At 42.4% G+C, this 13,484-nt stretch overlaps 1 protein-coding gene across 49 annotated transcripts in view; it reads right to left on the minus strand.

Annotated features, from left to right (window-relative positions):
* Positions 1–12,343, minus strand: part of Atp9b (ATPase phospholipid transporting 9B (putative)) — a 241,402-nt gene extending 229,059 nt beyond the window's left edge. For 35 of the 49 annotated variants that reach the window (XM_076555619.1, XM_076555613.1, XM_076555598.1 and 32 more), the window contains exon 1: positions 12,093–12,343. In XM_076555619.1, coding sequence (XP_076411734.1) covers positions 12,093–12,214 — 122 coding nt within the window. In that variant the 5' untranslated portion in view covers positions 12,215–12,343. The remainder of the gene's footprint in view (positions 1–12,092) is intronic. The other 14 variants (XM_076555609.1, XM_076555606.1, XM_076555601.1 and 11 more) reach the window with 4 other exon arrangements.
* Between the last annotated feature and the right edge of the window lie 1,141 nt (positions 12,344–13,484).

Below are 13,484 nucleotides of genomic sequence, written 5' to 3' on the forward strand. Positions count from 1 at the left end.
TCCTAGCATTCAGGAGGCAGAGATTCATCCCAATCTCTGTGAGTTCAAGGCCACAATGGGAACAGAGCCAGGCGTGGTGGCACACACCATTAATCCCAGCACTAGTTAACCATAGAGGTCTGGAGGTCTGTACAGACAGGAAGTGACAGAGGGGAGGAAGTAAGATGGCAGGGCACAGAAAGGTATATAAGGTGTGAGTATACAGGAAGTAGCTCTCTCTTGGGCTGAGGATTTCCTAGCAGTAAGAACTTGTGGCTGGCTTGTTCTATTCCTCTGATCTCTCAGCTTTCACCCCAATATCTGGCTCTGAGTTTTTTATTAATAAGACCATTTAGCAAATCGTGTTACACAGCAATGTGCAAGTGTTGGAGATGCATCTTCAAAGCACATGCAACAACACTGATACAGAGTAAATGTAAAATTGACAAAGCCATACTACTCCAAAAACTGTTATCTCCATGTTTGCAGAAAAGAGACAGACATGGACGGACAAGATGCATAGTGCCAGGGAAGCACCAGAAAGGAGTTTCAGTCTCATTTCAAATTATCATTATTCATTAGAAGCTCTAAGCTTGAAAATAATTTGTCTCCAAAAAAGACTTTAAAAATGTGCTTTGCCTTATTTGTCAAGTGGATAAAGCAATTCTTCTGTTGTTGCTGTTTGAGATATGACCTTCCTATATAAATCAGGCTGGCCTAAAACTCACTTGAGACCTTACTGCCTCTGGCTCCTGAGTGGTGGAATTACAGACATGCATCACTACATATCATCTAGAAAATGAATTCTTAACATTCAGCGTGGCTAATAGTCTTGGATAGACTTTCTTCATTGCTGGCATGAGTAGTGAACGATTCATGCAGATGTATTATAAGCCTTTATGTCACTACACAGTAATATACAGCTACTATAACCGCAGGTTCAAATTAGCCATGCAATTAAACGTGCAGAAATTGACCTACAAAGACAGCCATAACTGCACTGGCTGTTTGAAAGAGGAACTAAGGAAACAGAAAAAGTTTTAATACCCATGACCAAAGGACTGGTTAAACAGACAATGGAAGGCTGAAGTGATGGCTCAGTGGTTAAGAGCACTTGCTACTCTTGCAGAACTCAGGTTCAGTTCCAAGCACTCACATGGTAGCTCACAACTGTCCATAACTCCAGTTCCAGGAAATCTGACACCCTCTTCTGGCTTCTATAGGCACCAAGACACACATGGTATACACATACATACATGCAGACAAAGCACTCATACACATAACACTAACACACACACACACACACACACACACACACACACACACACACACACACACATGCATAATGGCCTATCATATTGTTAGTACAAGAGAAAAAAAACAGGGAAAACTAAAGAATCATGGGAAAGGAAGGGGGCTCCTAACCGTTGCTGACTGGGGATCAAGAGGTTCTCCCAAACAAAGTTATGAACCTTGTTAGCAGTAAAAACATGTCTTGGTTTCCTTATGACCTGTTTATAAATAAGAATATTTCTTTGAACTCTGTGACCTATACTTTTATGAGTCTATAGACTATCAGTGCACCTCAGAAACCACCTTATAAGCTCATTCTTTTGTTTGGGATTTTAGATGGGGCAGGCGGATGTTTTTAAGACAGGGTCTCAAGTGACCCCAATTGGTCTCTGACTCACTATGTAGCTGAGCATAATGCTGTATCTCCTGTATTTGTCTCCATATCTCAAGTGCTGGAATTACCAGAGTACACTGCCAGGATAATGTGTGCCACCAGCGTAGTATGCACCACCATAGTTTTAACAGTGCTAGAGACAGAACCCCGGGCTTGTTTCACAAGAGCTAGGCAAGCACTCTAACCAACTAAGCCATATCCCCAACCCATGATCTCATTTCCAAAATAACGATTCCTTAGATAAGTTTACCAAAACTTACTTTTTTGCTAAATCTTTTCATTTCTTACCATACTATAATTTAAAAAAAAACCACAAAATTCATGTGGATAGTTTTTATAGAGAAACTTCAATGAGACTCTGTTTTGAGAAGTCCACGCCCACTTCAGGACATGTAATACTGCCTTCTTCTTTAATTACACATGTGTATGCATGTCTGTATACATGTGAAGGTCAGAGGGCAACTTTTAGGAACTGGTTTTCTCCTTCCATCTCCGCAGGCTTGCATAGTGAGGAGCCCTCTCACTGCCCCAATACTATGTTTTACCTTTTTTGACAGTGTCTCACTACATAGGGCAGGCTGGCCTGGAACTCAGAAACCAGCCTGCCTCCACCTCCTCTGTGCTGGGATTAAAGGCGTGTGCCTGGCATCTTATGTTCTAAGTGGCTGGCTTCAATCTCGACTTAACCTAAGTCTGACTCTACTTCACACTGACTCAGCCTGCAATTCTTTTCTGCCACCTAAGTCGAGCAGCCCAACATCCTCCATGGAGAGGTCTCCGAAAGGAACTCCTGAGGCTACAAGCTACAGTGCAGGGTCACATCTCCTTGCTCTCACTGCAGGAAGAATGATGGTGTGTACGACCTCCGTTAAGTGTAAGTACACTGGAAGAAATGACACCAATTTCTCCCCTTTAAACATTCCCTCAGCCACTCAAACCGTCAACTCATCTTAGTGGCTCTATATAATCTTCTACAAATTACATTTTAGGTGATGGGGGAGGCACAAAGAAGCCTGAAGCAAGTATTTTCCCCTTAAAAGGTCCTTTTATACTTTTCTGCATAAGATTATGTCTTTCAACAAACTTTCTAAATAAACTAGAAAAATGAATATTTATTCAAATTACAATCAAAATTCAAAACACCAGTTAATACACATAAGATTTTGGGGGTTCTTTTTTTTTTTTTTTTTCATTGAGGTTCTCTCAATGATCACGTTGCAAAAGTCACAGTCTTACCAACTTGAATGCTGGAAGAGCAGCCTGATGAGCTCTAGAAGCTCAGAATATAAGCAATACTAAGTTTAGTAACCTAGACTTCAGAAATGCAGCCTTTGAACTGGCAAGCAATTTGTTCCCTCTCCAAAGCAATTTTCCTATTGTATTGAAAATTTTACTTCGGTATTTAAAAACAATAAGATGATGAATAATGGATTTTTTTTTTCCCCAGAGGCAGGATAAGCAGAGAATCCTAAGTGTCTTTGTTGCCTGGTGTCATACACACTTAATTGGTTTGTCACTCAAAAGAAATCAACGTTTCCAGCAATTAAGTATAATTCTGGAAACATTTTTAAAATGAGTAAAAACAATGTGAACAAAGAAAACAGAACAGATGACACAGACCCAAGTGTCTCATTCGAGAAGGGGGACACGCCACCTCAGCTGCTGCGACAAGCAGAAGTAGACTGCTCAAGGACTGGAGGGCACAGCATCTCCATGGGTCTAAGTGAAAGAAGGCCAGTGCAGTGGCTAGCCTACACTTACACGTTACCTTAAGTGTCTGACAGCTCTGCTGCTTCTAAATATTCTTGAGAATTTATATTAAAGTAAGAAATTAATTTGAAGTACAACCTAATGCTCGAAACTTTAGAAAAAAATAACATAGCCTCCTTTGCCTCCGTGCTAACAAAACAGAAAAACAATGCAACAAGTAAGTGCTGTATGGGGAAAGTGCAGACCCTGTCAAATGGAGCTGTGGAGTTCAACTGTGTCACTTACGAGTCATTAAGAAGCAGATGAGAAACTGGGCCTCTCCAGAGGAATGAGTGCTCTGCCCCTTGGCCATGAAAAAATGGCTTATGGAAGGTGGAGGCACAATTAGTACAAAGAATTCACCAAATGCATGAAAAGAAGACAGGACTTAGAGAAACACAATGATAACCAGCAACAGGCGAGTGCTCAGAGGTTATATCAAGCCATGGGGTGGTTGAAGTTCTTTTATTGCTGTTGAAGGGAAGTTTCTTGGTCTCATAATCATGGGCCATTTAAGTGGGATCTACATGTGGGTGAACGGGCAGGCACCTCATTATCTTCCTGAGATGTAAATTTTATACACCTTAAGTTGTTTTTTGAGTCTGGTCATTTCTGTAAGGTACCACGGTCATTGGTGGTTGGGCTCCAACCGTCTTCGTAAGATACTATGGGTCACTAGAGATCAGGCATGATTATTAAAGTGTGGGTATTCTGCTTTTATTCTGAGCCTTTTGTCTCTATACTCTCCAAATGTGTGACAGAAGCTTAATGACTCAGTGTCAAGAGACAGGGCTGCTGTGGGATAATGCTTTTGTACACTGGTTTAATAAAACACTGACTGGCCAGTAACCAGACAGGAAGTATAGGCGGGATAAGCAGACAAGAAGAGGCAGGCTGAGTCAGAAGACACCAGCCTGCCGTCCAGGGAGCAGCATGTAACAGGCACACAGGTAAAGCCACAGAATAGTGGCAACATATAGATGAACAGAAATGGGCTGAGTTTAAGTGTAAGGGCTAGTCAGTGGTAGGCCTGAGCTAATGGCCAAACAGTTTTAATTTAATATAAGCTTCTGAGTGATTATTTTATAAGCGGCTGCGGGGTCCGTGGAACTGGGCAGGATAGGAGAAAACTTCAGCTACATAGGACCTAACCTGAGGTATTCTGTCTTGAGATAGCCTCAAAAAGGGTGAATGCTATCATAAAGGAGGCTGCTCTCTCCTGCCCTTGTGCCACACAGAGAAAACAAAAAGACATGCCAGCATTAAACCATCTTGACACTGAACCATGCATCCTTAGAACTGTAAGAGGGCAATTTCTGCCAGGCAGTCGTGGCGCACGCCTTTAATCCCAGCACTTGAAAGGCAGAGCCAGTCAGATCTCTGTGAGTTTGAGGCTAGACTGGTCTACAGAGCGAGATCCAGGACAGGCACCAAAACTACACAGAGAAACCCTGTCTCGAAAAACCAAAAAGAGGGCAATTTCTGCCCTTTATAAATTATCTAGACTCAACAAACAGACTAAAACTAAACTAATGGTAAAACAGTAATGACCAGCACCACTATCATCACAGTAACTAAGGAAACAGTACCAGAAAAAATGCCATGGTCCTGGTTGAAAAAACAAGAACAAGGAGGAAGACTAGCCAGTCCCTTGAGCTGGGAAATAATCACAACCTTGAACTAACTGTTCTTTTTTTTTTTTTGTCTTATAATTTTTTTTATGATTTTATTTCTTACATGTATGGGTATTTTATCTGCCATGTATGTCTGTGCACCACGTGCATACTTGGTGCTAATGGAGGCCAGATGAGGGCACTGGATTCCTTGGGACTGCAGTAACAGATGGTTGTAAGCTGCCATGAGATGCCGGGAATCAAACTCAGATCCCCTAGAAGAGCAGTCAGTGTTCTCAACTACTGAGCCATCTCTCCAGCCCCAAGGAATTAGTGACTTCTAAAAATTCTATAAGAAACCTAAGAATTCTTAGAATAAAAAAAAATTATACCAATACTATACATGGAAAGAAAATTTTGAACTAGAATTAATGACATAATATCCAGCATTAAACACAAAATAAATACAAATACAGAAATTTTAAGGATCATGACCTGTTAGCTCAGGACATAAATTCTAGTTGCCTATAATTGTTATGGACCCTATTACCAATTCTATCTTCACACTAATACTTTAGATGTGAGAAAACTGAGTGAAACATGCCTATTTTGACAAGTGTAAAGATTTCAAGTTGAACTGTGATCCCTTTCCAGTGAAATTCTTTATTAACTTCTGCAAAAACTTCTGAAATCCCAAGGAAAATTGTGGGCTGGAGCAAGTAGAAAAGCACCATCTTAAGACTCATTGTGAGACTGAGTGCTCCTGACTGAGTCCTGGGCTCATCCCCAACACCACAAATGAGCCAGATCTTCAGCTATAATTATCACAGCAAAAAAAAAAAAAAAAAAAAAAAAAAAAAAAAATCATCTTTATAATTACTAAAATATTAGATCATCATAATTATGAAACTTTTAGGATTCAAAAAAATATGTATAGATCCTCAAAATAAGAAAATTAGCATTATAAAAATCTGTGTTACATATACCAAGAAACACTAATATTTTGCAGATAACAAGACAACACCCATCTGTTCTCAGCATGAGTCTCTTTTTAAACAATGAAGTTTAGCTATTATAATATGGCAAGTGCCTCTATGCAGGGCCAATAACTCCACCACTGGGAAACTCGAAGAAAAAGTATTAGCAAGCATGGACAAATAACACCCTAATGCTCACTGTCATTTATTTACTATTCAACTATAAAGCCAATCTGAGTGACACAGCACACTGCCGGGCAGTGGTGGCGCATGCCTTTAATCCCAGCACTCGGGAGGCAGAGCCAGGCGGATCTCTGTGAGTTCGAGGCCAGCCTGGTCTCCAAAGCGAGTTCCAGGAAAGGTGCAAAGCTACACAAAGAAACCCTGTCTCGAAAAACCAAAAAAAATAAAAAATAAAAAATAAAAAATAAAAACCAGAGAAACAAAAACACAAAATTAACAGATGACTTACTTTTATTCAAAAGAAAAATCAACACCTCACATGAACAAAATAAAACCAAAAACCTACAGATTCAGATGACTCAGGGGGAGGAGTATGAAGATGAAGGCTGGGGTGGCTGAGTTACAGTTAGGGGTACAGGGCACAACGTAGTTTGTTTGCTTGTCTGTGTGCTGGGGATGATGAAAATACTCCAGCACTGACTAGTAATGGCTGCACATGTCTATGACTGTGCTAAGAGCAAAAAACTGCACACTTAAAATTAGTGATGTGTATGGGGTGACAAATACACAAATATATCAAAAACACTGTTAAACAACAAGCAAATATATAATAAAAGTGATTTTTGTTTTTGTTTTTACAGACAGAGTTTCTGTGTAAGAGCTCTAGCTATCCTGGAACTCGCTTTGTAGACCAGGCTGGCCTCAAACTCACAGAGCTCCACTGCCTCTGACTCCGGAGTGCTGGGATTAAAAGTGTGCACCCACCACCACCGCCACCACCCAGAAATAAGTGATTTTTATATGAAAGAGTAAAGCTGAAGGAATACACTGGGGGCAAAGTGCTTGGCTAGCCTATAAATCCTTGGATTTAATATCTCTCTCTCTCTCTCTCTCTCTCTCTCTCTCTCTCTCTCTCTCTCTCTCTCTCTCTCTCTCTCACACACACACACACACACACACACACACACACACACTCTCACTCACTCGATGGAGGGGGTGAGAAGAGGGAAGGAAAGAGGACAAAAGGTATGTGAAGAATCCCCAACCATTCTCCAGATGTAAAGACCTTACCTGTAAGGTCTGTGGGGCCTTCAAGCTTCAGTAACCAGACACTCCTCTCTCATGCCAACAAGACTAGTGGGAATCTCAAATGGAGGCAAACAGAGCACCCTTGCCCTCTCAGGAGTGGGGAACCTGGCCCTTCAAGGCAGTGTCTTCCACTTTCCCCATGTGCTACTAAAATGGTATCACAGGAAGTCTGGTAAAACTGAAGAATTAAACAAGGCTCAGAGTCTTATCACATAATACCCAAAATTTCAGGATCTCAGAGACATTAACATCAAAATTATAGATAACAAATTTTTTTGACTTGAGTTTTAAAACTCTATCATTTAAAAAAAAAATGCTTAAATGGTGTGTTAGATTGAGTGTAACTGGCCTCAATAATCTCATAGGGAGTGGCACTTTTAAGAGGTATGGCCTTGTTGGAGGAAGTGTGTCACTGTAGGAGCGGGCTTTGAGGTCTCCTATGCTCAAGATACCAACCAATGCCACAGACCATTTCCTTCTGATCAAGATGTAGGCAGCAGCACCATGTCTGCCTGCATGCCACCATGCTCCCCAACATTATGATAATGGACTAACCCTCTAACACTGTAAGCCAGGACCTCAGTTAGATGTTTTCCTTTATAAGAGTTACTGTGGGGCTGGAGAGATGGCTCAGTGGTAAAGAGCATTGGCTGCTCTTCCAGAGGACCTGGGGTTCAATTCCCAGCACCCACATGGCAGCTTACAATAGTCTGTAACTCCAGTTCCAGAGGATCTAGCATCCTCACACAGACATACATGCAGGCAAAACACCAGTGCACATACATAAATTATTTTAAAAAATGAGTTGCTGTGGTCATGGTGTCTCTTCACAGCAATAGAAACACAAACTAAGAGAAATGGGAAGTTATGCAGATGGCATCAGTTGGTAAACGGTCTGCCATACAATCATGAGGACTTGTGTTTAGTTCCTACTATCCACAAAAAAAAAAAAAAAAAAAAAAAAAAAAAAAAAAAAACAAAAAACAGAAACAGCAGTCTATAACCACAGGGATGAGGACATGAAGACAGGCAAAACATTTGAGCTCACTTTTCAGCCAACCTAGCCAACTGGTGAGTCCATATTCAATTTTTTGAGACCCTGCCTCAGAAAATACGGGGAGACTTTAATCCCAGAACTTGGGAGGCAGAGGCAGAGCCAAGCAGATCTCAGTGAACTCATGGTCAGCTTGGTCTACACAGAGAGTTCCAGGACAGTCAGAGCTACCTAACAGACTCTGTCTCAGAAAAAAAAAAAAAAAAAAAAAAACCCAAGGTGGAGAAGAACGACTCAGAAAGACACCCAGACAGATTGCTGGCCTACGCGCACACATACACATATGTACACATACATGCACATATGCACACCCACAAGAACATATACATTACAATACACACAAGCTTCAGTGGGCAATCGTGAACACATGAGCAATGAATGGAAAAATAATCCCCACAAAAAGCTTTAACATGAAAAAAAAACCAAGTGGAATTTCAACGCTGAAAAGGTAGCTCACCAGCAGAACAGCGGGGAGAATTGGCTAACTTGAAGACAGAACTGGAACTGCTCAACCTGAACAGGAAATGGATCTCAAGCAAATGACACACTCAGGACTTGGAAAAAAAAAGTCAAGAAAAAGCTTCTGAAGTATTACCAATGCCACAGATAAAGAAATGCCAGAGAAAGGGGCTCAAAAAATTCACATTAGGACAAAAAAAAATGAACCATAAGAAATCCATGAAAAAATCATAATATCAAACTACTCATCTTTTTTAACGTAGTGAGAGAAATCCCACCTAAAGAGTGAGAACTCAGCTGACAACAGATTTCTCATCAAAACCACAAAAGCTCAACATGGCCTAACTTTTTCAAATGCTGAAAGGATTGTCACTCTCAATTGCAATATAGTTCTTTTCCCTTTCCTCCAGGAATGCCTCCTGGTGGATGTCTGAAAACATACATACCAAACAATATACATGGTTATGATTTTTCCTTTACATACACACCTATAATACAATTTAACAATATATGTCTAAAAAGATTAACAGGTTCACTTTTTTTGTACTTGGGAACATTAGTAGGTAAAATGGAATTATTTGAACACTGAAGTTCCATAACTGTCAACACCATGGCGGTCAAGGTCAATACAACAACAGTAGAGATAACTTTCATGAGGCTAATCATCAGGTGATATATGTAGGGCACAGAAGTCACATCCCAGACAGGATAGACTAAAAGACTTCCTACAATATCCAGAACATCACACCTAATTGCTTATTTCTGGAAGCTTCCATTGAATGTTTTCAAACCATGGCTGTCTCTAACGCATATATATACCTGAAAGCACAGAATGTAAAACTGTAAGGGGGTAGTTATTCTAGTCCTGAAATTAGCCTTCAGGGATGTTCCTCAGACAAAGGAAAACTAAGAACTTTTCAACACACCTACTCCAAAAGAATCACTATGAAATTGTTTAAATGGAACAGAAATAAGAAATTCTAGAATATCAGAAAAATAGGCAGTCAAGAAAGGGCAAAAAAAAAAGTATGAGTCAATGCAAGAAACTTTCTCTTCCTGAGGTTTCTAAATTGAAAGAAAAAGCAAAAGTTATAACACCGTCAGATGTGGGCTTCCAATACATGCAAGGGAAACATTTGTATACTTTCAAAATGTAAAACTTACATATACCATTACAAGTGCATTGCCAAGGAACTGGACCAAAGGACCTAACAAGGTAAATCTTACACGCAAAACATCAACAGTATACTGCAATGTGTTATGTGCATATATACTGTAATGCCTAGAGCTACTCTAAGTAACTGCTATACAAGGAGATGCTCTGAAACACACTATACATGAGTCAAAATAGTTCTATGAGTGCTACAGCTAGTCTGGGCTAGCCTGGTCTACAAAGACAAACTGCCTCAAAAAAATGTTTTGTTCAAATAATCTGAAAGAAGGCAAAAAAAAAAAAAAAGAGGTGTAGGAATGAAAATCAGAAGAAACAGAAAATAAAATGCTACACTTAGGTTCTAATGTATGGAAAATCAGCTTGAATATAAATGCCCTTAATATACCAGCTTTTAAAAAAAAAAAAACTGAGCCAGGGATGCCTGTAATCTCAACACTCAGGATGGGGAGACAGGAGGATAAAAAGTCCTAGGCGGTGCTCTACAATGTCAGACCCTGACTCAAACAAGAACAAAAGAAAAGGAGGGGAAAAGAAAGAAAGAAAGAAAGAAAGAGAGAGAGAGAGAGAGAGAGAGAGAGAGAGAGAGAGAGAGAGAGAAAAGAGAGAGAGAGAAAGAAAGAGAGAGAAGAAAGAGAGAGAGAGAAGAAAGAGAGAGGGAGGGAGGGAGGGAGGGAGGGAGGGAGGAAGGAAGGAAGGAAGGAAGGAAGGAAGGAAGGAAGGAAGGAAGGAAGGAAGGAAGGAGAAGGAAAGAGTGGGGGAAATGACCCAGATAAACTGAACAAAGAAAATAATTAGAAACAAAGGAATATGAAATAATAAAAGCAAAAAAGCAACATTAAACATTGAATCCTGAATATGTAGGCATCAAACAGTAGTGCTTCAGAATATGTAGAGCAAAACGACTCAAATTATGACAAAAATATACTTTTGAAGGCAGCGCATTTCAAAATAAGCTCCTAAAGTTAATCACTTACAAAACCAGTAATGCAGTGACTCCTCTGGGTCCCATCGAGGAGAACAGGAGAGATGGGAGCTTGGAGTACCCACCTCCGGGCAAGCACTCCAAAAAGAGGCCCCTACAGAGGTCCTGGAACCCTCAACCAATGTTCCCATGAGAGAAGAGAAGGCATGAAACACCATTTTAAAGATGAGGAAATTAGGGCTGAGAGAAAGGAACAACCCCAAATCAAACTACCAGTAAGTGCATAGACCGAACACTTGCCCAGTTCGTCTCTCAAAATGGCCAAAAACCAGACTTCCAAAAACTCTTACTGCCCGGCCTGCTGACCCTTGCAGTATACCCAATAATTTCCATAAAAATAAGTAAGGCAGGGCGTGGTGGCACAAGCCTTTAATCCCAGCGCTAGGGGAGGCAAAGGCAGGTGGGATTCTAGGACTTAAGAGGCAGAGCAAGTTCCAGGCCAGCCAAGGATACACAGTGAGACCTTGTTTCTAAACAAATAAATAAATAATGTTCAATTCAAAAAGTATTCAAAAGCTCTGATTTGAAAGGAACTAGATATTCGGTGAAATCTGTATTTTTTTTTTCCTTCTATGTATTAAGGGTTGTTTCTTCAATACCTCTACAACAAAATTAAAACTTGGTTACTACGAGGTAATTAACTCTCCATTTTAAAGTTTCTTTTATAAATCATAGTATTATTTTCTTGGGGTATGAAACTGTATGTGAGTATGAGACTTCACTTAAAGCAAAGTCTGCACATTTTAATTACATTGCTAAACAGTGGCTCCACTAAACAGTTTAACCTCTCTAAATATCCATTTTTGCCCTCCCAAAACATCTGTCAACAGAAAGTCTTGTGCCGCACACTCGTGGCTAAGTGCAAAGTGGGTCCTAACAGGCGCTTCGCGTCTGGAAAACTCGGTGACACTCGGCAAGGCGTGTTTCTCACACTCATCATGAGTTGCACCTGTCACCTCGGCCCGCTCGCCCACACAGTAAGTTTTGGGGCTCCCGAAGCGACGCCGAGAGGCGGAGCGGCGTCCCTGAGTCCCTGGGCGCGGCTCTCAGCCCATGGCCCTCGGAGGGCTCTGGAGTCCGCGGCCTGGCGGACCGCGGGCGGCAGGGACGACCCGCGGCGCCGGGGAGGATCGGGCCCGCCGTTACCTGCCGCGCCGGTCGGCCCCCGGCCCGGGCCCAGCGGCGCTGTAGTAGGCCGCGCGTCTCTGGCTGGCTGCGGCGGCAGCCGCCGCGCTGCGCACCGGGTACAGAGGGATCTGGTCCGCCATGCTCCGGCCGGCCCGGCCAGCTAGACTCAACTCCGCGTCTCCTCCCAGCCGGGTCCACTCAGTTCCAGCCGGGGCCGAAGCACCCTAGCGCGGCGCCCCGCCCACCGCGTGTCGCCCACTGATGGCGTCACAGAGCCGCGGAGGAGCGCTCCGGGGGCGTGGCCACCGTAGGTCCCGCCCCCTGCCGGCGGCGTCTGATGACGATGGTTTGAAAAGCGAGGTCCTATGGCGTTCTTAAGCTCCGCCCCCGGCATGTGTCACCAAACTTGGTTCCTTTAAGCGCCAAAGGCTTTCTCTTACCGTTCTCTTCGCTCTCTGTCTCTTTTCTCTCTCTCTCCCTTTCTGTCTCTTCTGTCTCTTTCCTCTTGTCTCTCTTTTTCCTCTGTGTGTGTCTCTTTTCTGTTTCTCTGTGTTTCTATCTCTTTGTGTGTGTGTGTCTGTCTGTCTGTCTCTTTCCTCTGTCTCTTCTGTCTCTGTGTGTCTCTCTCTCTTCTCAGTGTGTCTGTCTGTATCTCTGTGTGTGTCTCTCTATCTTTCCTCTGTCTCTTGTCTCTGTATGTGTGTCTCTGTCTCTGTTTCTCCCCTCACTCTTTCCTGTTTCTGTGTATCTCTTTCCTCTCTCTCTCCTCCCATCTCCCCTCTCTGTCTTTCTCTCTGTGTCTCTCTGTCTCTGTCTCTGTCTCTCTCTCTCTCTCTCTCTCTCTCACACACACACACACACACACACACACACACACACACACACACATACACGACCACCTCACAACTTACGAACTGGCCTTGTGACCGGCCCTCCTCACCTAAGCGCTCTAACCTAACGGTTCTACTGTGTCCGGTTTCTTGGAAGCCTGGCTGCAGGAGTGAAGGTGGATGCAGCCCACAATTCAGGTTCGGGCAGGATCCACACACATGGAAACCATGCCTAAGCCATTCCAGACCCAAACCCATTCAGCCATGGAAGGTTCAGACTTCGTTTGTGAGGGTAGATCAGGAAAGCCACTTCCCTTGCCGGCCTAGACCAGCCCAGGACCCTCATCAACACCTGTGGGGCTGTCTGCCACTGCACCCCAGCTAATACCTCTCCATGTTCGGTGTTCTCTCCATAACCCCCCTTTACATTGCTGATTATCTTTCATTCCATCTTGAGAAAGAGCCAGGCCTGCTCTGAGTCACTTTGTTGTATAGAATAGCCACTTTCAGGTTCTGCCTAACCTGGAACAGCTCCATTTGACAAATCAAGAGCAAGCCTTGAACTGAGTTATTCTGAATC

This window comes from Peromyscus maniculatus, chromosome 19, assembly GCF_049852395.1.
Source record: "Peromyscus maniculatus bairdii isolate BWxNUB_F1_BW_parent chromosome 19, HU_Pman_BW_mat_3.1, whole genome shotgun sequence".
In the NCBI taxonomy this organism is placed as follows: domain Eukaryota; kingdom Metazoa; phylum Chordata; class Mammalia; order Rodentia; family Cricetidae; genus Peromyscus; species Peromyscus maniculatus.